Source organism: Balearica regulorum, chromosome 1, assembly GCF_011004875.1.
Source record: "Balearica regulorum gibbericeps isolate bBalReg1 chromosome 1, bBalReg1.pri, whole genome shotgun sequence".
In the NCBI taxonomy this organism is placed as follows: Eukaryota; Metazoa; Chordata; class Aves; order Gruiformes; family Gruidae; genus Balearica; species Balearica regulorum.
This window is the reverse complement of record NC_046184.1, coordinates 211,247,473-211,273,209: the sequence shown is the minus strand read 5'-3', so window position 1 is coordinate 211,273,209 and position 25,737 is coordinate 211,247,473. Positions and strand designations below refer to the sequence as shown.

General features: G+C 39.6%; 1 protein-coding gene across 27 annotated transcripts in view; it reads left to right on the top strand.

Moving 5' to 3' along the window:
- DLG2 (discs large MAGUK scaffold protein 2) overlaps positions 1-25,737 on the top strand; it is a 1,060,789-nt gene that overhangs the window by 690,662 nt on the left and 344,390 nt on the right. For all 27 annotated transcript variants that reach the window (XM_075742480.1, XM_075742449.1, XM_075742451.1 and 24 more), the window contains one exon: positions 10,882-11,006. In XM_075742480.1, the coding sequence (XP_075598595.1) occupies positions 10,882-11,006 (125 nt within the window). The remainder of the gene's footprint in view (positions 1-10,881; positions 11,007-25,737) is intronic.

The window sequence follows — 25,737 nt, the reverse complement described above, 5'->3', positions numbered from 1 at the left end:
TTGCCTACGTTTTCGGTATGAGACAGAATAGGACAGGTCATGACACTCCCATGATGCTGGGAAAGACCGTCCCTACAGATAATACTGCAGTAGGATGAGAAACACGTTGAAGAACAAGGTAGGCATACATGTTTGCCACAGCTCAGAAGCTGATAATGTGAGCTTAATAGAGATACAATAGTGAAAACCAAACCTGAAGAGAGTTCACATCTCTATCCTTTTGCATCAATCTGTATACATCAAAGTCTGGCAGAGGATGCACTAGCATTTTTTCAAGGGATTGCTTCACTTCAGTAGTGGTTTCCTTCCTTGTCTAGATTTGCTGGTTTACAGTGTTGTAGATTTCACATATATTATGAAAAAACAAATCCATTGAATCTTTTTTAAAATTCTCCTTCCTGAATGCTGTACTTCATCTGGGCAGAGCTGAGAGAACAATATCCCTCTACAGATAACAAGTGAGAGTAAGCATACGAGGCAGTTGTAGTCGAAGCAGTTGTAGTTGTGTGTATTGTGGTTTTGTAATGAACGTGCTGAACCTGATAAGGGGCTTGAAAACAACAAATGGCATCGTGAGAGATGAAAATCTGTACCATATGGAGCATAATATAACTATGGAGTCTCAAAACTCTGGCTCTGGGGAGTGTGCCAGCATACGTGGGAGAAGTGAGAATTTCATGAATTATGTTACTCTTGAGTAGATTTGAAAGTACAAAAGAGTTCAACAGCACTCTGATAAATATGCAAATGTCCTTGTTCTCTGAATGAGACAGAAATGTGGCTTTGGTGTTTAGGCTTTTGAAACTTGAGCTTTGGATAAAACACACTACAAGAAAAGCACAGTGTAGTATAGCTTGTGCAAATACCTGAAAACATTGCTGGAATGATTTAAGTCTAATGACAGGATTAGATGTGGCAGGATTAGTAAGGTCTGTATTAGAGTGGGAGATGGCCAAAGAACCACATACTCTATGGCAGGAAATGGTTTGGTTATTTAGCATGAATTTTGTTCAGAATATAAAAACGATACTAGTATAAATGCCAGATTGTGAAAGAATTGCAAAGCAGAATCCTGTCTTGTCTTAAAGATCATAGAGCCTTGAGTAGGTGGGTTTAACAAATATTTTCTGTCAAAATCCTGAATTAGATGGAAGTGTTTTGCATATTATAGAATCACCTGTTCGTTTCAGTGGGATGAGGCATTAACTTGTTAAGCCGTTGTTTGCAACGTGGCTGCGTGCTGCTGAACTGGGCATTACTGCGTGATGGGTAAAACACCCCCACTATATATGTGCCATTGAACTAAGCATGGCTGAGTGAAAGGCAGAAAAAATCCTTCAAAATCCTATCACTTTGCTGTCAGATGGCTGAAAGAGTTGTATTTTTTAAGTGAAAAGTACTTTGTGGAGAACAATATTATCGAACAAAGTCTGCGGAAGTACTTGGCACCCACTGATCTTTCCAGCAAATTCTGATAATCATCTTCTTGGGCTTGGTATATCTAAAGGAATTTCCTCCATATAACCATCTTAGGTGCCAAACTAAGTAATCTTACCTGCTTTAGCACAGAGAAAAAGAGAAAGCCTATGAAGGACTATTTCAGAGCAGCAGCAAATCCTGCTCTGTATCTAATCCTCCCATGACTGCCAATTAGTGTCAGAGTTTTCAATCATTTGTCTCATTTGTAGACTATGTTACTTGATTCTCTCTACTTGCCCCACAGCTCTTAGTGGGGTTTTTTCCCCTGTCTCTTGCCAAAAAAAATGAATTCTCCACAGTTTTCGAAGCTTGACTCATTCTCCGCTTTCACTTTCTCATGCTGTTGAGTAGTTCTTAGAGAAACCTAATACTGTAGAACAAGGGTGAATGTGGTTTATGGAAAGAGGTGTTATTTTTTTTTGTCTCATGGGAGAAGATGTTGGGTTTTTTTCATCTGAAACGGAAGTATTCAGAGTGAAAAACCCTAAGGGGAGCCAAAGCTGATAGCAGCCTTAGCCAGGACTCTAGTACGGCTGTTTTGTAAAATTGGTTTTGTTAATTAAAGAGGTACCCTGTGAGAGATTAATTTTGGACATAACAAAAATTTGCTGAGTATTCCAGCCAAATTGTTGTGAATATCTGTAGAAAACAAGTATTAGTTGAATATTTTACTATTTATAAGATTTCAGAAGTATGCCTTCACTTAAGCAGAAATGTAAAAAAATAAAAATAAGTATGCAGTGATTAAAAAATCTTACTGAAATGTATTAAAAAGTCAAGTTTCAAATTAAGTGTCTCAGAGTATGTTTCATAGTTCAAGTAAGGGACATTTTTTTCCACCATCTGAAATAAATGCAACAGTAGTTTATGAATTAACATTTCCTCACAGCAACATTTACTTACAGGAAGGTGCTGCATTAGACTGGAAAAGCAAAACCAAGTAAATCTCCTTTTTAACAAAACCAGCATAATTCCTTAGCCAACATTACCATCAGAAAAGTGTGCATTACTTATGCAGAGTCAGAAAGTGCCTTGCCAGTAGCAGCCAAAGCTGAAAAGCTTTAGGATTTTGATGCATGTATGTGAAATTCTGAAATTCTGTCAAATGCATACCAAGTTGTCCTGGTTTTGGCTGGGATAGAGTTTATTTTCCTCCTAGTAGCTGGTATAGTGCTGTGGGTTTGATTTAGTATGAGAATAATGTTGACAACACACTAATGTTTTAGTTGTTGCTACGTAGTGCTTACAGTAACTCAAGGACTTTTCAGCTTCTCATGCCCTGCCAGCTAGGAGGTTCAGGGTGCACAAGAAGTTGGAAGGGGACACAGTTGAGACAAGTGACACCAACTGACCAAAGGGATATTCCATACCATATGACGTCATGCTCAGTATATAAACTAGAGGAGCTGGCGGGTGGGGAGGGCTGCTCCGGAACTCGGTAGGCATTGATCGGTTGGTGGTAAGGAATTGCACTGTGCATCACCTATTTTCATAGAATCCTAGAATCATAGAATGGTATGGGTTGGAAGGGACCTCAAAGATCATCTAGTTCCAGTGCAGTCTAGTTTTGTATATTTATTATTATTATTGTTATTATCCCTTTCTGGCCTACTAAATTGTCTTTATCTTAACTCATGACTGTTACAGGATTTTTTTCTGATTCCCTCCACAATTCCACCATGGGGGGAGGTGAGAGAACGGCTGTGTGGTGTTTAGCTGCCTACCGGGTTAAACCACAGCGCAAGTCTACACTGACTTCAGAGGATATAACTTACCTTTGTATTAAAGTATTTTGAAATTCTGCATAAACAAGAGAAAAGCACCATTGCTTAGATTAAAGAAAAGTGAGGATTTACTGAACCTACAGATCTTTAGTGCTGTTAAAAGGCTGAAGGATAATTCCCATTGTAAACTTCAACAGGCAATTTTTGAAGAGTATCAAGTAACAAAATTGACAGGGACTTTGAAAGTTGTAATAAAGAAAGACAGAAGAAAAATATAGCATGCATTTAGGAATGGGTCAGCTATTTTTCTGCGAGCTTTCTCTTGACTAAACTTGCTCTGACTAAAACTGGAAATTTAGGCAGCAATTCATACTTTAAAGCCATCTGTAAAAGACGTGAGAGAGAAAAGCATTCCACAAATTTGGCTGTGAACACCAGAGCAGAGGTACAAAGCCTACAGGAAAAAAAAACCTAAAAAGAAACCACGAACATCTTGACATAAAATTATAAGGTTTTTAGATACACTATTAAGAATAAAGAACATAGGCAGTGTTTTCTGTTTGTGTTTTCTTTAATAAATAAAATTCTACTTCTTATGATCATGTGGTTTGGCAAGACAAGATTTTTTTTTAAAGTCTTGAAATTTTATAGGGGGACAGAATTGTTGCAAGATTACAAATCACAGATTAAGTTATTTATTATCTAATTAACCATTTTTCCCTATCACTTTTGTTCAAAAGTTTGCAGCACTTTGTATATATATATTATTACTACCCTTTCCCTTTCTCCTTTCTTGCCCAAGCAATGAAACTTCCCAAAAAGAAATAGCAAGAAGTGTAAGCTCACAAAGGCAGTGAGGGTCAGGCATTTTAATTCTCTTTTACATGATCTCATGAATGGTCTTGAATGCTTCATCCACAAACATGTACGCTGTGACCACTCTTAACTTCCCTTGTATTTACTGATGAGCAGCATTTCTTAGGGCCTAATGGAAGAGTTATCATACATTTCTGTGATACTGTGTTTGGATTGAAGTTTACTGTGAAGCAGGAAAACAATCTTATGTGATGGACACTTGATGTTTTTACTTGGACAAAACCCTTGAAACCAGTGGAAAGCATTGTAGGCTTGACTTACATCAATGTTTTTATCTACATACTACTATTTATTTATTATTTGCATAGTTCAGCACATCACAGCTTTGTTAACACTAACTTATATTCCTTAACAGCTAAGTAAAATGGCTCCCTTTAACCTGTAAGTAAAAAAAAAACCCACAAAAACCAAACACAAAGATCATTTCAGTAATAGAGGCTGTGGGAGTATGTGTTGTCACCTGAAACAGCTCTCAACCTCTGGAAACCATTCTGGGAAATTCCTTGTTCTGTCTTGGACTTTTTGCTGACTGATGGACTCTGTGAAACAGGCTTCCTGGTACGCTGCCATGATGGGGTGAGGTTGCAGCAATAGTTAAGTGAATTCTGTGCAGTTCATATCTTTTTTTTTTATAAAAAACTTAAATGCCAGAGAGCTTCAAAATCATGTCACTTCAGAAGATTACCAGAATTTCTTTTAGAAGCACTGAAGTAATTAAGTCATTCAAAAAGTGTCTATGTGAGTTCTGCTGTCACCTTATAGATTAGAATTTAAAAAAAGAAATAAAATGGAAAACAATTTATATGTTATTGTGGTATGCCTATTTAGTATGGCAAAATACTTGGTCCTTCTACAGGGAAGAACTCAGTCTGCTCTTGATGTGCTGTATTGGGTTTGCATGGCAAGGTTTTGGTAGTGGGGGGGCTACAGGGGTGGTTTCTGTGAGAAGCTGCTAGAAGCTTCCCCTGTGTCTGATAGAGCCAATGCCAGCCGGCTCCAAGACGGACCCACCGCTGGCCAAGGCTGAGCCCAACAGCAATGGTGGTAGTGCTTCTGGGTTAACAGAGTTAAGAAGAGGGATAAAAAACCACCAACAGCAATTGCAGCCAGAGAGGAGAGTGAGAAGATGTGAGAGGAACAAGTCTGCAGACACCAAGGTCAGTGAAGAAGGAGGGGCAGGAGGTGCTCCAGGCACTGAAGCAGATTCCCCTGCAGCCCATGGAGAAGACCGTGGTGAGGCAGGCTGTCCCCCTGCAGCACACAGAGGTCCATGGTGGAGCAGATATCCAGCTGGAGCCCATGGAGGACCCCATGCCGGAGCAGGTGGAGGCACCTGAAGGAGGCTGTGGCCCCGTGGGAAGCCCACGCTGGAGCAAGCTCCTGGCAGGACCTGTGGCCCCGTAGAGAAAGGAGCCACGCTGGAGCAGGGTGCTGGCAGGACTTGTGACCCCATGGAAGGGACCCATGCTGGAGCAGTTTGTGAAGAACTGGGAAGGACTCATGTTGGAGAAGTTGGTGGAGAACTGTCTCCCGTGGGAGGGATCCCACGCTGGAGCAGGGGCAGAGTGTGAGGAGTCCTCCCCCTGAGGAGGAAGGAGCAGCAGAGACACCGTGTGATGAACTGACCACAACCCCCCTGTGCCATTGGGGGGGAGGAGGGAGAGAAATGGGGAGTGAAGCTGGGCCTGGGAAGAAGGGAGGGGTGGGGGGAGGTGTTTTAAGACTTGGTTTTATTTCTCATTACTCAACTCTGATTTGATTGGTAATAAATTAAATTAATTTCCCCAAGTCGAGTCCGTTTTGCCTGTGACAGTAATTGGTGAGTGATCTCTCCCTGTCCTTATCTTGACCCAGGAGCCTTTCGTTATATTTCCTCTCCCCTGCCCAGCTGAGGAGGGCAGTGACAGAATGGCTTTGGTGGGCACTCAGCATCCAGCCAGGATCAGCTCACTACATATGCATTTCTAATGTCATTTCTACTTACATTCTTCCATGATTTTGTTAAAGACTGAATGACTTTACATCATTCATAATCAAACTCTGCTCTAAAGTGAAATGCAGGTCTTGAGCAGAAAAAAGAAAAAAATGAGACACAGTAAGGAGGCAATTATTTGTAGAAATGTATGGAAGGCTATCATCCATGGAGAGCTGTAATGTCATGGGAAAATAACTTCGGAAGTTCTCAGTGTCGACTTAACTCTGTTCCCACGGAAGTCAGTGTGGAGGATTACTCTCTTGCAAAATATGCCAGAGAGCATATATATACACACACATATATATACACACATGTATATAAAATGCTGCAACCTATGAAGATGCAGTCTGTTATATGGCTGCTCATAGTGGTGTGTAAAAGGAGAAGAACGCAATATGGAAGGCTAAATAAGAAGAACGATGGGTCTCATGGCCTTCTGGCTACCCAGAACCATTACCTGCTGGGGATTCTTACTTTACTTTTGTGATCTTTATGTTGGCAGTATAACAAGTCTTGAGGGAAGAGATTCAAACTGGCCAGAACTTGCAAGTTTTATTATCTTTCCCTGGCATGTTAATCATCCATCATCTTATTCTGACCCTAAGTGTTGTGTTTCAGTGTTGGCAGAAAGTATAACATCAGTCATCCGAAGCGATAGTGTGTCTCTGATGGAGGATGTCTGCCCCTCCAGGGTCAGAGGAATTACAGCCAGGCCTCTTCCCTGCTCAGGCTGAGCTATAAAGAACTCAGCTGATCCTCGAGGAGGTGCAAAGCCCTGTCTGAGAAAGGCATAAAGGAGGCAGGCTTGTGTAGTAAACCTTAAGAAGAAGTACTGACCTTCCCTTTGGAGGAGAGCAGGAAGGAGGGGCTGGGCTGGGAGACATTATTTTGATTTGGTAGTTTGACCTAAGTTTCTCTGTTCGAACACTAAAGTTGAGCCAAGAAAGAAATTTGAGCTTGATGGTAAATTCCTGAGAAGCATGCAATATCCAGCATGAATAGGAAGAAACTGAGGCAACATTTTTTTTTTAAGCCAAACTGGGCACGTTGCACTATGCTAAGCCTTTTGTCAGGCTGCGTGCATGACTGAGGCCTTGAAACAAAAGGTGGGGAAGCTAGTGAGAAGCTGAACTAACAATTATAGAAGTACATTCATGCATTTATTGCTGAGTAATTTCATGCATATCTTCCCTGTATAGTCAGTAACTAATTATATGAGGTTTTTATAGTAGCAGCAATTGAGAACTTGGACAAAGAGGTGGCAAGATTTAGGTCAAGAGATAATTTAGCTAATATCAATTGAACATAGAATTATTTGAAGCTGGACCTTTATATATTTGGACATGCGAATAAGGATGTTTGAGCAATGCCATTAAAGTTTGTAGGTCTGAGACTTCTTCAGAGTTTTTTGTCCCCTACATATGTATTTGGACTTTTGGCTAAATCTTCTACCGAAGAATCCTGAAATAAAGCAGGTAAGCATATTTAGGCCTAAATATGAATCTCAATTAAAAAGTATCAAAGGAGTATCCCAAAGGAGGAAGACTTCTGTTGCTTTACACCCCTTCTCCTCTGTATCAGCTGCTATTAGTTCTTATTAAACATTTATCTGCATTGTCACCAGGCCTCTGAGCTCATTGTTGCTTTGTAAGCATCCAAGAGAAGTAAGGCTTGGAATAGAAGAGTGCAGTGAATTAACTTGACAGATATTTATGGGGAACCACTCCCAAACACGAGAGTCAGCATGAGAGAAAGTGTGAATGTTCCACCTTGGAAAATGCAGTGGCTAAGTGATGGTTCAGCTGTTGTTTTGGGCTGAGGGAGGGAGACATTTTCTTTGGTTAACATGAAATGACAGGGTGACGTAGATATGCCAAGAAAAGCTGTGAAGATAATTAACACACTCTTTTTTTTCTGGGATGATGACAAAGGAGATGCAAAAAGTAAAGGGTGAGGAGCTAACCGTTGCAGAAAGGTTCAGGAAGTGGTGTGCTCGTAGACAGTACTTAACTGGAACAGCTCATCAACTACAATGAGTTTTTACCATAGCAACCATATGCTGATGAACCTGCACACCAGTAAGAGAGAGCGCGAGGGGAGAGGAGAGATCTGTACATCAGTATTGCTGCTCAGAACTGAAATACAGTAGCTTTTAACCAGAATGTTCCTATCGCATTATTTTACAACCCATGAGTGATGGTAGCCATGCTTTTAGCCTTATTGGCCATGAGCTGAAGTACAAAGACCGAAGATTTTTCCATGTAGCCAATGCAGATCCTTCAAGAACCACAGTGAAAACAAAAAATGTGTAATTGCATTTAGCTTTTGCAGCACAATTTCTGGCGCAGGAAAACCTTGCAGGGATATACCTCGCTGCTGAGGCAGCCACTGTGTGACAGCTTGTAGATCCTGTTGATCAAGTCAAGGACTGCAGCCAGAATAATTGCTTGAAATTCTCTGAATACAAAAATGCCAGTGAGGAGTGCTGCCCTGTTCTTTTAAAAGGTTATTCCTAAGGGACAGAATCGGAATAGTCTTGCAGTGTAACAGATGCACATTTATGGATAAATGTCAAAGGCTAGCACTGATTCTCCTGAGAAGTCTGTAGCAGTTTTACCACATCACTGCTTACAGGCAGCATTGCTGTATTTTTTAGCTCTTAAAAGTTAATGGAAAAAAAGTATGGTAGGAGGAAAAAGAGTGCAGGGAAAGTGTGAAATCTTTTCAGAAATTATTTCCTGCTAAGAAATCTAATGAACTTTATGTGAAGAACTGTAACAGCTAAGCACACCCCACATAACAGGCAAGCTTTGAGAGTTTTTAAAGCTCTTCAGGAATGCTTTTTTTATTATGATATAGCTCTTTGTGTTCCCTAACCAACTAAAAAATATGTCCAAATTTCTCCTTGCTGCCCGGCTCCTCCTATTTCCCTATCAATAGTAGGTTTTGGGGATTTGGAAATCCATCTCTATTCAGAAACAAAGATTATTGCATATTTTTTTTAAATCTCTTTGGAGTGAAGAACAAAACAAACAATTTTAGTTTAATTTTTAGAGGGGGTTTTTTCCTTAAAAATCATGTATTACTTACTCCAACTTTCTAGAAATTTGTCCTTGGATTTAGTAGTGTTTTAAGGCTTTTGTTCCAGGCTTTCTGAAGTGTGTATAAGTACACATTTTTTCATTATTATGAGTTGGAAGATTAGCTTAAATAATAGTATGACATATAGAAAAACTTACAGGAAAATATTCTTAAAGTATTTTTAGAGTGCATGTTGGTGTAGAGTGCACTCTATAATTAGCCATGTGTTAAAATATTGGGAAAATAACCTGAATCAGAGATGATCCTAATGATGAAAGGGAGATTAAATCAAAGATTTATAATGCTGGCTTGGAGATGTTTATTAACTCTACAGAAAATTTATACAGAGTGTTTCAGTATTATAATGTTTTTCATATTATAGCTAGTTGAGAAGCATTAAGATATGTGTAGTCCTAAATCCTTCTCCTTGGATTATAAATTAGTTCAGTACTGAAAATTTATTCACAATTATATGCTGATAGTAGAGCTGCAGATTGCATGTACATCTCCTGAGTAATGAGAACTGCATCGCTCGTGAATGTAGAATACTGATAACAGAATTGAGAATTTGATATGCTGCAGGCAGGCAACACGCAGGCTTTCGCACACAAAATGCACTGCATGCCTGACCTACTAACTGAAGCACAGTTCAAAAACGCAGAAATGAGATTTTATTTCAATTAAAAAAAAGAGAAAAAAAAGCCATTTTTGTTAGTAACTCTTCTCACTAGGACTGAACTGGATACCTGTCCGCAAGTAGGAGTGAGGGAAACAAACTCCCAATGATCTGAGAAGTTGAGTGAAATAAGAGAAAAGTATTTTTAGTGCCCTGAACATATTTCATCCGCAGCAGTGTGCATATTCTGCAGTATCAATAGTCTTGTATCACTGTGGTAAGCCTAAATACCTATTACAAAAATACTTTGGGATGAGAGAGACTTAAAGGATCAAGTATTGCATTGAATTTATTCAAAAGAATGTCTCTGATAAATGTGAGTTTCTACAGAAGACCATAATAACTAATAGATACTTCTAAAAATGGGTTAGAATTGTGGGTTTGAATTGTATGTGAAAAACAGTGACTTAAGATGCAAGTGTCTGTATGTGTGTATATGCCTATTTATCTTTCATGATATTCTCACAAGTAGTAGAAGCAATAATAGGGTTATTGAGTAGACCCTCATATTGTGTCTTTCAAATAGTTCATTCTAGCAAACCAGTTAGATGAAAAAAATAGTCTCGTTTTGTGGATTTTTATTTTTTTTTAAAGCATGTGAATCTGAACAATGATCACTTTTCCACAGAAAATGGTGTGCTAAAATACTGCAGAGCTAAATGTTATTCGCTGTTTCTGTTTATAAATGGCAGTGGTTTTTCAAGTCTTTTTTCAAAGCTCTGAAGTGTTTTTAGCCTCTAGCTCTCATTGACTTGGATAAATTCATATTGGAGTTCAGATGCTAATTTATGTGACTGCTTTTGAAAACAATTAAATTTAGGTCAAATCCTGCTTCTGTAGGAGCATCCATTAACTCTGCCATTAACTCTGGGAAATCTTTGCATTTGCAGCCTCTGTCCTTTAACTGACAATTTTTTCTGAGTCACCTGCCTTCAAGCATGGAGTTGCCAAATAAAGTGCTTCCTTTAAGAAGCAAGGATACTTTGTTCCTGCACTGCAAATAAATTCTGTAGAAATCTAGCATCTGGTGATGCATTTACTTTTTTTTTTTTTTTTTAAATTTTTTCCAGGGGAATTCCGGCCTGGGGTTCAGTATTGCTGGAGGAACAGATAACCCACACATTGGGGATGATCCTGGGATATTCATAACTAAGATTATACCAGGAGGAGCTGCAGCAGAGGATGGAAGACTCAGGTAAAAACCGACTAATTATGTATGTTTGGAAACAAAATGCATCATTATTATAAATTATTCTCTAGGAGTCAAATGCAAACTAGGTCTTTCAGGGGGGCAGGGGAAGTAAATGACATGACTATAGTCTCCTCTCTGCTAAGGCAGGAGAGTTGATTTAAGCAGCTTAAAGCAACTGAATAAGGTTAAAGTCCTGTGTAGAGGGGCATTTCCTGGTGCCACCTCTGTCTTTTTACCAGTCATTTAATTTAGTACAAAAGGCAAAATGGGGACAGGAAGAGGAAAAAGGCATATGAGCATGCACGTTGTCTCTGCTTGGTCTTTGTATGTGCGTGGCTGAAGAACTATGTATTGATGTTATATATTAAGGCCATGAAGAATTCCCAAACTACAGAGCCACTGCTAAATAGTCATAGCTATTTGTAGACGCGCCCTGTTATTTGACTGCAGTAGTGAGGTGTGCTTACCTCTGTTTCCAAACATTTTCTTGCTCTGTGAGGAGGTGATGGCTATGCTCTATATTCTGAGTCACCTCCAGAGTAGTCTATTGGTGTAGCTCCTGAGATGGACACACAGGTCACTTGAGGTTCTCAAATACATGGTAGCACATCTCTTAAACAAGAGGAACCACAGAATTGCTTGTGCTTCTCTTTCCTTATGGACTGAATGCAGAAAGGCTTCCGTCTATCACAGACACTGCCACTCATCTGTCAGTCGTGAAGCCTACTGATGCTCCAAAAAGGCTAGTTAGCTGGAAAGACTTGGGATAAAATTCTGAAGCTTTCATGATCTCAGCACTGGAATTTAAGATCTGGGAGCCTTTGCCAAAAACAGATGGTCTAAAATTCATGAAATGTGACCAGATGGTAATGGTAACATTTTGCCAAAGCCTTTTCCTTTAATTCAAAGTTAAAAGTTGGGGAAGTTGGCCAGCTTTTAGAGTAAGTTTTGGATATTTCTTACACTAGATTAGTAATTTTATTTTGGAAATTATTCTTATTTTTACTGTGATGGTGATGAAGAGTCATGGTGGTTGGCAGTGCCTGAAGAATTTACAGTCTAAATAAGATTGTAGACAAAAGGAGTAGGAATAATCTCGCATAATTTTATGACTAAAATGCACCTATCTTGTCTTATCAATGCTTATAAATATCTGAAGGGTGAATGTCAAGAGGAAGGGGCCAGACTTTTTTCAGTGGTGCCCAGTGACAGGACAAGGGGCAACAGGCACAAACTGGAACACGGGAAGTTCCATCTCAATAGGAGGAAAAACTTCTTCACTCTGAGGGTGACCGAGCACTGGGACAGGCTGCCCAGAGAGGTTGTGGAGTCTCCTTCTCTGGAGAGATTCAAAACCTGCCTGGACACCGTCCTGTGCAACCTGCTCTGGGTGATCCTGCTCTAGCAGGGGGGTTGGACTAGATGATCTCAAGAGGTCCCTTCCAACTCCTGCTGTTCTGTGATTCTGTGATCTACTCCTAAGCTAGTCATCTTAGAGCCGCCTAGTAGTGAAGAAAAACCTAAGCACTTCTAGGTTGTGATTCATCTCATCCAAAAGTCAATGTCTAAAATAGAACAGAAGAATCACATCTCAAAAGGGCCTATATTTTCACTGGTGACTCAAATGAAAAGGATTTTCTTCAACTATTTCAGCTGTAGTGATCTATATCGTAAATGTCTGCATTGGGCCAGATGAGCTTCATGCAAAGCAGAACATGAGGAAGCACCGGTATTTGGAAATCACGCTACCAAATTTGAGATGATGAACAGCATAAGGGGATCTTAAACTTGCATCTGCCTTTCCACAAATAAGAAAGAATCCCTTGCAAAAAATAATAATGTCTTTTTAGTAGAGTTTTTAATTACTTGTGAAAGTTTTTCGAGTTTAAGCCATTAAAAAGACAGAAGCCATTCCAGTATTTTGTCATGCTATCCTCGTATGAAATCAAGTATTTCGTAACTCATTGCTATACTAATTAACTACTGCAAATTTAACTCATGATTATTTAGTAATCACTGTGTTGTAAAGGTCTTAGACAGACCTTCTAAACCCCCAAAAGATAGCATACTAATGCAATTCGTTAATCTATATTAAGATTGGACCTGGCAAACTTTGTGTTTTGTAATAAAAGTTTAGTAGTACAAGTATAGTCATTTTATTACTAAGTTAATATTCTTAGAGTGTAGTATTTGTTAGCACATTTTGAAGTAAAATGTTATAATTGATAAGCATATATTTGGCGTGGTTGTTTTTCTGTTTTCATTTGTAAACACAGTTTACACAAAACTCTTCTCTTGTTAATACTGAATATCTGATTGCAATTAGTTCAAATTGGATCTGCAGAACTTTTTTACTTCAAAGAAACCTGCAAGCACCTTGAAATATGTTTCTCTAACTGCCATTAGGGAAATGAGTTGACTTAATCTTATGAGTTTTACACTAAATAACAGGAAAAATCTCAAAATTTTTAGGTAAATATCACATTATTAATTATTATATGGAGTATCATCTGGAATTCTGTATGCTCCTCAATGCTCAAAGGGGCTTTTTTTTCCTGCCTCAGTTGCCCACCAGCTCTTCTAAAACTTCGTAGTACATAAAATTTGGACTAATCCATCTTTCCCACTCTTAAGGTCAAACACAAGCTGTATACTTCCATGATGCTTTAATGTTACAGAAGATTGCTTTTTCAGTATCTTATAGTGAAACGGCAGAAATAATTCAAAAGACCTCACTATGATTTCCAAGAAAATATTCTGTCTGGAATTCTATATAAACAGGGTTTAGGTTTTGATGCTGAGACAATTTTATTTCACAATGTTTTTCCTAGGGGAAGATTCCTCCTTTCCTTGTTTTATCTGGTAATTGGGTTTCACTTTGCTACAATGCTAGCAAAGACAATCCTGTCGTGTTTTAGGACACCTGAAAATGTATGTATCAGTGATCATTACTGATACACCACTGAACAGAAGAGCCATCCTGGGGCAGTCTCCACTGACTTACATGATAATTAATTTACATAACTGAGACTTTATCAGCTAAGGCCATTCTATAGGAACAAAAGATCAACATGCAGTAACATCTGCCAAGAACAGCGATAGCCTGAGAATGCCAGATTGGTGTTTAAGGACAGAAAAACTATATACTTTCTGGTGTCCATTTTTGTCTCAGACTCTGCCTGTAGACACTCTTTATTATACAGCAGCATGGACTGTTTGAACTGGCTTCTAAATTTACTGTCTGGTTTTAAATCATAAAATCATGTAAAATCACTTTTACTGTATTTAATGTGAAGTTCCTTTGATCTAACTCAGCTGAGTCAAGTTCTTCAAATAGCAAGATTATAAAAGTGACCTGCAAGAAATGGATTTGATGCTACAGACCGTTGCAAATCTTTTACCTGTATGTATGGGTTGACAAGTGGAGGAGTAGGTCAACCAGAGCTTCACATAAGTCCAACAAAAGCAAATGCGACCTAGGAAGGAGTAACTCTCTACTGTAATAGAGGGTGGGGCTTGGCAGGCTAGAAGACAGCTTTATAGGGAAGGACCTGGGAGTCCTGGTGGGTAATTTATAGTTATAAGTACATAAATATCAGGTATAAATACCTGATGGGAGGGTATGAAGACAAAGGAGCCAGACTCATCAGAGCGACCAGTGACAGGGCAAGAAGCAATGGACACAAAGCACATGAAATGCCATCTGAACATCAGGCAACACTTTCTTCTGTGAGGGTGACTGACTCTGGGCACAGGTTGCCCAGAGAGGTTGTGCAGTCTCCATCCTTGGAGATATTTAAAACCTGACCAGACGTGTTCTTAGACAACCCGTTCTAGCTTACCATGCTTCAGCGGGGAGCATTTCATGAGGTGATCTCAAGAGGTGCTTTCCAACCTATATGATACTGTGATTCTGTAATTTGCACCGGAGTCAGCAGTGTGCCCTAGCAGCAGTGAAGGCCAGCATGGAGGTCAGCAGAGCTGCACAGAGGAAGGACTAGAGGCAACAGTCACATGTTGCAATAAGGGAAATTCCAATTGGGTCTGAGGAAAAAAAACCTTTTTAATGAGGGTAGGAAGGCACTGTAATTGGCGGTTCAGTGAGGTTACGGGATCTCTGTCTTCAGGGGGATTCAAAGTTCATCTGGACAAAGTCCTGAGCAATATGATTGAACTTTCAAGTTACTCCTGCTGTGAGCAGGAGGTTGGACTAGATGACCTCCAGAGGTCCCTTCCAACCTGATTTTTTCTCTGATTCTGTAGATTATTCTTACATATCAAACCTGTACGTGAGACTGGAATAAGGGTGATTAAGTTCCTGGTGTTTTTTCCTTTAGTGGAGAACAGTACTTTTACTGACAGTAGGTACAATGCATAGTGTGGGTTTGTATGGCTTCATGGCCCATAACTCTATTTAAAAAATAGTAAAAGTTATCAGCCACTTTAGACTGCATGCATTTTAAGAAAATGTTCCTGTTTTTGAAAGACTTCTTGAACTTTCAACTATTAATCACAGAAGCAGAGAATCACAGAATATCTTAAGTTGGAAGGGACCCATAAGGATCAAAGGATCATCGAGCCCAACTCCTTGCCCCTCACAGGACTACCTAAAACTAAACCATATGGCTAAGAGCATCATCCAGATGCCCCTTGAACCCTGACAGGCTTGGTGCCATGACAACTTCCCTGGGAGCCTGTTCCAGTGACCGACCACCCTCTCAGTGAAGAACCTTTTCCTAATGTCCAATCTGAATTTCCCCTGACGAAGCTTCATTCCGTTTCCTCATGTCCTATCGCTGGTCACCAGAGAAAGATCAGCACTTCCCCCTCCACTGCTCCCCTTGAGGAAGTAATCGCTACTATGTTTACATACTACCCTCCCTGAAATGCACTGACTTCCGGAACTGGTATAAGAACCAATACACTGCACAGTTCAGATTTTAGGTAGGTACACTCCTAATCTTGCAAAATGCAGAAAGTTGTGGAATCTTTTATGATGTCCGTTTAATACAGAGAAAATTATTTCATACATAGTAAATAATGTATAGTAAATAATTTCATGGAATAAAAAAAGAATTAATTTTGGATTTGATTGATTAGCTAAATGTGAATATAATATACTTGAGACTAACTGAAAATTAGGTTTTTTCTGAATGCCGCATACCATGTTTCTTTGAAGCTTGTAGCAACCAGAAGTAGCAACCATTCCCACTGAGTTGAAGGAGAATTTCTCTCAACAGTATGATCTTATAAGACTTTTGATGCATAAAAACTGCTGCTTCTATCTCACAAATGTCAGTTGTCCATGGGCAAACATCTACTTTTTAATAAAGAGGCTCTGAATTTAGATTTCCTTTACTCTCTGAAAGAAAGAGAATACTAGTAATTTATGGCTCAGTGTCATCTTTTGTTTTATTTGTGTTTGTGTCAGAGAAAAAAATACAGTGGTTGGCTCAATTGTCTAGATAAAGCAAAGAACTTCAATATACTATCTCAGCAGTTCCTTCTATTGACACTTATTGATCAGAAGTGAAATTCTGGCTTCTAAAAGGCAACACACATCTAAAAAATTCATCATACTCTGCAAAAACAAGAGTGATCAGCTTATGGAACTAGAAGCACAGCATAGTGGTATAACTTGATTAAAAAAAAAAGCATTAGTAAAAGAATAATGAAAAGCTTTCAATTACAACTAAGTTTAAAAAAAGCAGAGACTCCCAAAACATGAATTTATTTTCAGCAATCATAAACCAAAACTGTTGTGAGTCAAGAATCATTTTTTCTGTTTATAGTTTCTCACACTCCAATTCCGATCTTATGATGGAGGTATTTTTCTCACAACTTTGTCTACAGGAATGAGTGGGTCATATGGGTTCCTTATTTATTGCTATCAAAAAATACGCTTTTCCTTTTTGTGAAGGCAATTTTGAAAATGTGAAATTTAAAAGGTCTCGGGATCTAAAAAATAAATAAAAGAGTCTTGGATAGAACAAGTATTCAAATCCTATGTTTTATACCAATCTCTTGGTCATAGGAATCTTACTGCACCTGTGATTCAAAAATCAGTTATTGCATATGTGACTGAATATGAATGAGTTTACTCCCAGGACTGTGAGAGAGATTTGTACGGCCTTGAGCTTGAATTTCAAGGGTTAATGTTGTATCAGAGGTTATTTTGAGCCTAAGCTGTACTCCAGAGGAAAGAGGGTTGATGTGAGGGGTGAGTCAAAGGGAAGAAAGTGGTGGCGCCTGGAGGCACACTGCCCTGGTAAGCTGCCTGGACCTGTAGCTGTTTCATTCATTCTTTCTTCTAGGAAACTGGTTTCCAGTCTCTTTCCATTTGTGAACCTATCAATTTTTTTTACTTAGGAGTGTGGATATTTGTAAGGACAACTTAAACACGTCGAGGAAAGTAGATTGATTGTGAGTTATCTTTGGCAGACTAATCAGAAACAGCACACATACCCCCAGCTATCTGAATACCATAGACTAAAAACTACTAAGGCTGTGCAGTGTTTATCTTTCCTTTGTAAATGTGCATTTCCTGATATTACTCTAATTGCTGACTGTCAGGAGGTTCAGGATTGTGAAACTGCAGCATTTTTAAGGCATGCTGTGTTGTTCTACCATCACCATAATAGTTAGTCCCACTGGATTTTTTTCCCCCAGCTCTCAAAGTGATTTGATGTGGGGAAAGAAGCATAATACACATGCTAATAGGAGGAGACAAGAACTGAAATAACTTGCCCTCAGTCATCTAGTAAATCAGGGAGAAAGCTTGGAATAGAATAGTGATTCCTTCTCTCATATTTCTGTGCCTTACAGGCTTCAGTTACATGCCTACCAGCAAAGGTTTTAAACAAATTAGATTTGTGTTCCCTTCAGTTGTCAACTGACCCACTCTGATGTGTCAAAAGATTACAAATTTAGCTAGGTATATGTTGCAAGAGAGGAACTCTGAAGATAAGACCGTTTCTCATGCAAATTCTGTTAATAAAAAATAAAATTAAGAAAAATTAATTTAAAGGTACAGATTGCATTCTGATCAGATTTTTAAAAGTATTTCTGTGTTTTACGAAAGATGAAACAGAGAGGAAGTATTACAGTTTCATGCTATTTGCTGAAAGCTTGAAAACTGGAATTAAGGAACACACTGGTATAACTATTGTGTGCCATTTATCTGAGAAACTCAAAGGAAAGAAGGAATGGAGAAGAGGAAACAGAAATGAGTCCCCACTTGAGAGCTGGCTAGATAAAGGATTCCCTTCAGCCTTTGCCCCATGGGCTGTGCTGACAGTGCTTTGCCTCTAATGAAACTTCTGAAACTTAAATCCCTCCAGCAGCAGCAGGCACACAGTTGTTGCCTGTTGGTATCAATCTGCAGCTCTAGATTGCTTAGTGAGAAGTGAATTGGGAGTGATAATAGGAAAAAAATAGGGGCTTTTTCAGATTAATGTGAAGAGCAATTCCCAGGAGAGATCACGTTCTTTACAATCCAACTGGCTTTATTTCACCGTCATTATATATCAAAACAGGAGTGTGTCTGCTTTGTGATTCACTGCCTAAGTCCCTGTTTGTTAACTTTTGATCTTGTATTAAGCCTATCAGTACCAGGTCTATGTGTGTTGTTGCAATGGCATAAAGCTTGTTCAGGATGTTATTATAATTACAGTGCTGCCACAAAACACTGATTCATATCTGCACTGTTTACAGGCCTCTGACAATGCTATTAGTTCAGTACATAATTTAGTAGTAAGTTAATAAAGAGACATTCACCCCATTAGGCAAAACATGCTTGCTTTGCAGACAGTCATAAATTAGATCGTGAATTATTGACTGCTCACTCTGTCCTGGTTTGTGTTAGGAAGTTTGATCTTATTAACTCTGTTTGTCTGTGCATCTGTGCATATCATTTTTTGAGTTACTGTGGAATAAAGAAAAAAGATAGAATTACCACAGGGGATCTACATGAAAAAAGGCAGGTCACAAAATCAAAATCCATTTTCATACATTATTTTTAAAGTTGAAAATGGCTTACTATGACTCAAGTTTGAAATTATCAATTTATTTTCACCCATGGAATATGTTACCATGTATTTATCTTTTCTGTTGCTTTCACCACTTCACTTTTCTTTAGCTGAATCCTTTTTTTTTTCTTTCTTCCTATGTGAAGTTTACATTTCTTATTTTGTATTGCAGACCCCCAGCATGTCTCTGAATTTGATCATATTTCTGCTCTTCCTATTTTGAAAATAATTTGGTAGGCTGTAAAATTTCTCTTATGCAGTGCAAGAAAGGAGAGGCAAATTATGTTTTAACAGCTGAATTCTCAGGTAAAGAGAATAGAATTTAACAGGAAGGAAAAGGTACCTCTCTGCCTTGTGGTATTTGAAACTGGTGAATTTTACGGGCCTCTTTATGGACAGCAGTGACAGACATTTTTGTAGAAGTTTTCTTTTGTAACACGAAGGATCAGTTTCTTCCCCCTATAAGTTTCTGAGCTGTTTCCCGCTATTTGAAGCCACTGCTTGGGAGTACCTCTTAAGCAAAGTAGTGTGCTATTAGGACTTTAGATACATTGCAGTTCTATAATGCCCACTGCACTAGGTATTTCATGCAACAGTACTGAACTGGTTAAGAGGTGTCTCTCCCAAGAGTTCCTTTAGTACCCATCCTGCCTGAAATTACAATTGCCCCAGAGTGCTGCAGCAGCACAACAGCACCATGCAGACAAATCCAAGTGATTATTGCATCAGCATGTTTGCACTGCTACTGCAGTTATGAACTTGAATAGCTCAGTGATAATTTATCTGGATTAAGAAGCCTTCTGTGGTTACATACTTTAGAAATCATCAGCTCTCAATGGAGTCTAACGTTACTCAAGGAAAAAATATTTCACATCTGTTCCTGTATTTGACAGGTGTAACCCTCTGGGGTACTACTGAATTCTTCGTTTCCTTCAATTCCTATTGAAGCTGAAAATAAAATTTTGGATGAAAAAGGAACTGACTTAAGCTATCATAAAAAAAAAAAAAAGTTCCTTATAACCAGCAAAGATGTGATTCTAAAACTTTTAAGAAAAAGCTTAGTCGACTTTTTGCTTCTGACAGCCAAAACAAGTAATGCTAATTAATAGCCAGTGAGACAGTCTGTTCCTACACTGTCAAAACTCTCAGCTGTAGTTCGAATAAACACTTGGCCTTTCACACTTTAGCCAAGGCATATTTCCTGACAGTACCTCATCACTGTTGTCATATTCCTTGCTCTGCTTTTACTGTGGATGTTAGAGCAGGGGGGTTAAATCTATTTATTTCCCCATGACATGCGGGTTTTAATAACAAACTTGCAAGATGTGCGAGTACTTTGTTTGGATGTGTTGCTTACATCGTGCCATTGTGCATTTTGCTCTGAATCATATCATTACAAAAAAGCAAGGTTGGTTTTTTTTTTTTTTCTACTTAACCTATTTGCATTCTACTCAAAGTTGCAGCTATCTCTATGTTAAGTGTGTAGCCTAATGGTACTGATGCTCTGAAGCTGCTGAAGTGTCTTACTGAACTTGAACTACATGTTTTCTCCTCCTTAATTTTTTTTTTTTTTTTTTTTTTTTTAATGCTACAACTTGTTTGGAATAGCTATTCTCAATCAAACCAGAGCAGAAGGGAGGGTTTTCTACTTGTTAGTGCAAGCGCCTGGGAGGCAGGACTGCTTAGTTTTGTTTTGAACTTGCTATGCCTGATCTGTGGCAACACTTTTCTTCTTTTGTGCTAAAGTTTCCCCATTTGTAAAATGGGTATAGTGATCATTATCTTTGCCTCACGGGGGTTCTTGTGAAGCTTAAAACGAGTTCATATTTGCGAAGCACTTTGAGAGCCCCAGATGAAAAGTGCTTGTAAAAATACTGAATCTGGAATTGCCTTCTGGGTTATCTGTTGTAACTGGTTTTCCTGCACAAACCTGATTATGCTTCAGACGGTGCTAGTGTCAGTTGGGAGGGTTGTAACCACGGGTGAGGATCGACCGAGTAGTTTGGTGTACTTCGCAGGCAAAGCGTATCTCAGGCCCAAGGAACCGGCTGGGACTCTCTGAGGCCGGGCCGAGGCAGCTGCTGTTCCTCTGGGCTCTGGGCCTCGAAGCCCCCGCATGGCGCTGGAGCCAGCTGAACCGGCGGGCTCGGAGGGTAAGTCAGGGCTGGGAAGCCGTCCCTGCCCTGTACCACACCTACAGAGCCTGGCCTGGGGCATCTCCCGCTGCCTGCAGAGCAGCCCTGCAGCTGGGAGGAGCTTTGCAGCTTCCTGGTGCCTTCATTCATCTCAGAATTTACAGGGTTTTGTTTTTCTTTTCCCCTTCCTTTATCCTAACGCCTTCCTCTCACAACACCCCACAGCTACCTACACCTTGTTTTTCTCATTCTTCGCCTCACCGCTGTCCCACTTTGGCCTCTGGCTTTGAAGGGCAGACATGAATACTTGTTCCGTGAGCAGAAGTTTTCCTTCTGGCCACCATTAGAGGCTGCTCCCTCCGCCGGCTGCCAGAGCCGCCCAGACCAAGCCGAGCTGCCGACAGAGGCTGGATGTGCTGGGAGCTTCAGCGCGCGGTTGCTAGTGGGAGTAGTTTCAGAAGGAAAGCATCGTACATGGCAGTGGCGGGAGACGAGACCCAGAGAGACTGAGGATAACTGGGGAGTTAGAGAACGGACGGAGGAATGGAAAAATGTGGTAAGAGCAAGGGATACCAAAGCTGAGGATTGAGCCGGATGAGAAATGTAGAGGGAGAAGAAATGCAGGGTGGGAGAAGCAACTTAATTTGGGGAGGGGGATATAGAAAAAGGAAATAGTAGTGGCTATAGATCCTGGGAAGGAGGTTAATAAAGAAAATTTGACACAAGTTTGAGAGCCCATTTCAGGGAAGCCTTCTGGAGCTCTTGCAGCCCCAGTGTCCTGCCCACCCCCTGCATTCCCCCTGCCCTCCCTGCCCTCTCCTGCCTGCACTTAACTGTCTGCTTCCTCTGTCCTCCCCTTGCTGTCATGAGCTCGCAATCAAACGCAAACATTTAAGCAAAAACATGGGCTTGTGGGGCCTACTGCCGGATCGATTGCTAACCGGGCGTTTGGCCAGGGACTGCTGACTTTATCTGGCGGAGCTACTGCCCCCCATCACCTCACGCTTGTGTCTGTTCTGCACTATTTCAAATCTATCGGTTTTAGTAAAGTCGTACTTGATTTCCAGTAAGCTAAGGTAGAAGTCTCAGGTCTGTTAAGTAACAAAATGGTCTTTTATGGGCAGAGAAGTGTTTTGATTTGTGTTTTATACTGGTGTGTCTGGCACAGGGGAGGGCTCGTCCCCAACCCAGCAGCTTTACCTTGACATACGTTTGTGTCTCACTGTCCCTAACTCTGCTTGAAGATGATGTGACTTACGCTGCGGGGAGAGGAGTCTATCCTATGCAGGAGGTATTTTAAAAAGAATAATTTGTGAAGTGAAAGATCGTAAACTCTACAAAATTACTATAGGTGTGGCTTACCTAGCAAAAGAGAGTTAATTTGCCTTGAGTTATGCTAGCCGAGCAATAACTGAAGGCTTGATGTCGCAGAAAATCATTTCATTATAAATTATTTAGAACAGCTGTACCTCCAAAAGTATTATACACAGACAGGATATCATTCTGCTTTCTGGATGTTTGTGATGAAAAAAAAAAAGAAAATACAGGAGAGATCCTCCTATTACAGATGTACTTAGACTTGACTTTTCTAAAAGTTTATGCTTGAGTCTGTGTGCAAATCAAATGGGTGTTAGCTACTCCTCCCTCAACCCTGTATAGCTACACCCTGTGAGACCAGCTACCATCAGCTAATAACTACTTCCCATTCTCAAAGTGTGTGTAAGGAGGTGAGGCTCTTCTGGGAGGCATTAAACCAAGCAGAGTTTTGCTTCTCTCCTCACTCTGCATTGGCTTTGTCTGTGGAGCATCCTTAATGTCTCTGAATTTTATCAGACACAAGAATGGCATTTTTTTATAGGGGTGTTGTTGACTCAACCTTCCAGCAGATATGTGAGAAATTTTAACTGTATGTTGTTTGTTTTTGGTAAGGTGAGGATGCAGGGAATGATATTTGGAGTTGATGTGGAATTTACAACCATTTTTAGCTCCTGGATATTATTGACCATGCTGCATGAGGTCATCATGAGTAAATTTTAACTAATACCAAGTCAATAGCATGCAGTGAGCATTCCTATAGTTTATGAAGCTTCAGCTTTTATATAGCTTCAAATAAAAATAATAAGGTCAAGTTATTGATTTTGAAATTAGTATTAGTTTTGAAATTTTAGCAACAAATTCACTCCTACAGCTAAGAATTGTCTCGGATTAATTACTTACCAAGTTGGGGTTTTTTTAATCAATAATTTAAAATACAAATGCTTACTGCATTTGGCAGTAATTTTTGGAAGTTCTCAATATATGTGGCAATTTATTGAAATTATACAGTTTCTTTATTTGACTTGTAATTGTTTAAATAAGCTATTTTTTTTAAGTCTCCCTTGCCCTATGAGCATTTCTCAATGGACTGCTGGCTGCATCACTGCATAAAAATTTGCTATCTACAAATTTGAGGCCTAAAAAGACTTCAGAATACTATACTACAGCTGAGAAAACATTATTTGATACACACTGAGGTCCAAATTGCTTTTCAGTAGCAAAGGAAAAAGAGTAAATCGGGGCTTCCTTCATTCACGAAAGTAGTGGCAAAATCACTTTTCAGCTCTCCTCTGAAGGGAACCTGCATTCACCATCCTCTCTGGAGAACATGAGCCCACATCTTCCAGAGGAGTAATTAGAACATTAAACTGGAGGGTCTATGAAATCAATGTATTTTATTCTTTCCTTCCAAAGTTATTTCACTTCTTCAAAGACAAGTAAATCTTAATTGGGTCAGAGCAACCGTGCAGTGAGCGTGCTGTTTTGAGAGTCAGGTAGGGGTGGTGGACCAGGGTCTTCTCTCTATGGATGTCCTGAGCATTGCTCAGCAGCAATCTTAAATGCACCTGCATTAGTTTCTGTTGTTATTACAATTTCTGTAATATATTTAACAATTTTATCAAGTCAAAGCAAGAGACAGAATTTCTTTCTAGTCTTGTGATTGAGGATGCTTTCCTGGATAATGGGAGATTTTGACTGCAATTTAAGAGCATTACATTTTACAAAGTGCAACAGCATCAGTGATGGAAGCAGAGGTAGTTAAAGTGTTTTTCTAGGAGATGATATTGCATAATAAGACAGCAGATTGTTATTTTGATTTTTGTTTCCCTGACTGTCTAACCTTTATTTTATTTTATTCAATTCTATTTTTAATTCAAAGCATATTGGAATGAAATTTATTTTTGGCTTGACTGCAAAATTTATTCAGCATAAACCAATGTCATTTTTTATCAAGAAATAACATAATAAAACCAACTTTGACTCAAACGGCATTTTTTTTTCCCGGTGTTCAGTTATAAATCTGTAGGTGTTACAGCCAAGAGACATTCAGATAAATAGAAAGATGAGTGGTGGTGTTTCCATCTCTGAAATTAAATCAGTGTTACCAGTAGTTCAGCTATATGCCTTTGGCTTGAAGAGTTTGTCTAGCAGGGCCTTTCTTCTAATGATGAAAAATCAGTTACGAGAGGTAAGAGATTAAGTCCTGTTTCCTAAATACAGGAGAGAAAGATAAGGACCAGGGAGTAATGTTTGCTACCTCTACTAATGAAAGGATTTGAGGACAACAAATGAAACTAATAAGCAGCAGATTTCTGTGAGAGCCGCCTGGCCCTCGGTGGGGATGTGGTGGGTCAGGTTAAGCTGGGTGGCTCTCTGCAGCCCTGGCTGATGGTTGTCTTTGCCTTGCTGCCTAGTTGTGTGTCTCTGCAGCAATCTTGCTGCCAGGGGCCAAGGTCTCTGATTTTAATCTATGGGAGGGAGAGTGTTTTGCACTGCAGGGTTGTGACTGTTCTTTTCTATTTCCTATCTTTATTCCTGTTGGTAGCCATTAATGAGCCCCCTCTTGAAATCAATCACTGCATGGCAGGATGCGCAGGAACTCAAGCTAGTGCTAAATGAGCTCGGCATTGCAGAGCTGCATTAATACGGCCCTTTACCTGTCGTAATTGGCTGTAGACATATGGAAAACATCGATCCGGGTGGATTTCCGTGCTAGATCTACTCTGTCAGTGTCTCAACTGGCTTGGGTATCTCTGCATGGGATTTCACTCTGCCAATTCGATGTTACATGAGCTGTCTTTGGGCTCAGCCTCTCTTGGATTCTAGATATTAGCTCGGTGGGTATTTTCAACCAAGCAGTGTACATAAACACTCCCAAATAAACAGACGCCCTGTGATAAAGGCATACTGCCTAAAAGGATAAAAGGATCTGTTCAGTGTGGCGGAAAGGGTTAACAAAAGGAGAGCCCCAGCCTAGCCGCAGGAAGTTCTCAGAACTAGGCTAGAATGCAGAAATGATCTGAAGTATTTTAAACAAAAGATAAACTGCTTTTTAGCCAAGTTTGTGCCTGGAGTGAAGTCTTACAGCTGAGTTTAAGACCTTTAAAAAAAAAAAAAAAGCAAATGCTGATGCGTCCTCTATTGAAACTGTGAATAGGAATATATTCAAGCTTCTAAATATATTTTCTTCTAACAGTTTAAAGGCTGCAGAGACTTTTTCATTCCTAATTATATAGTGCAGTATGCTGTCTGTTT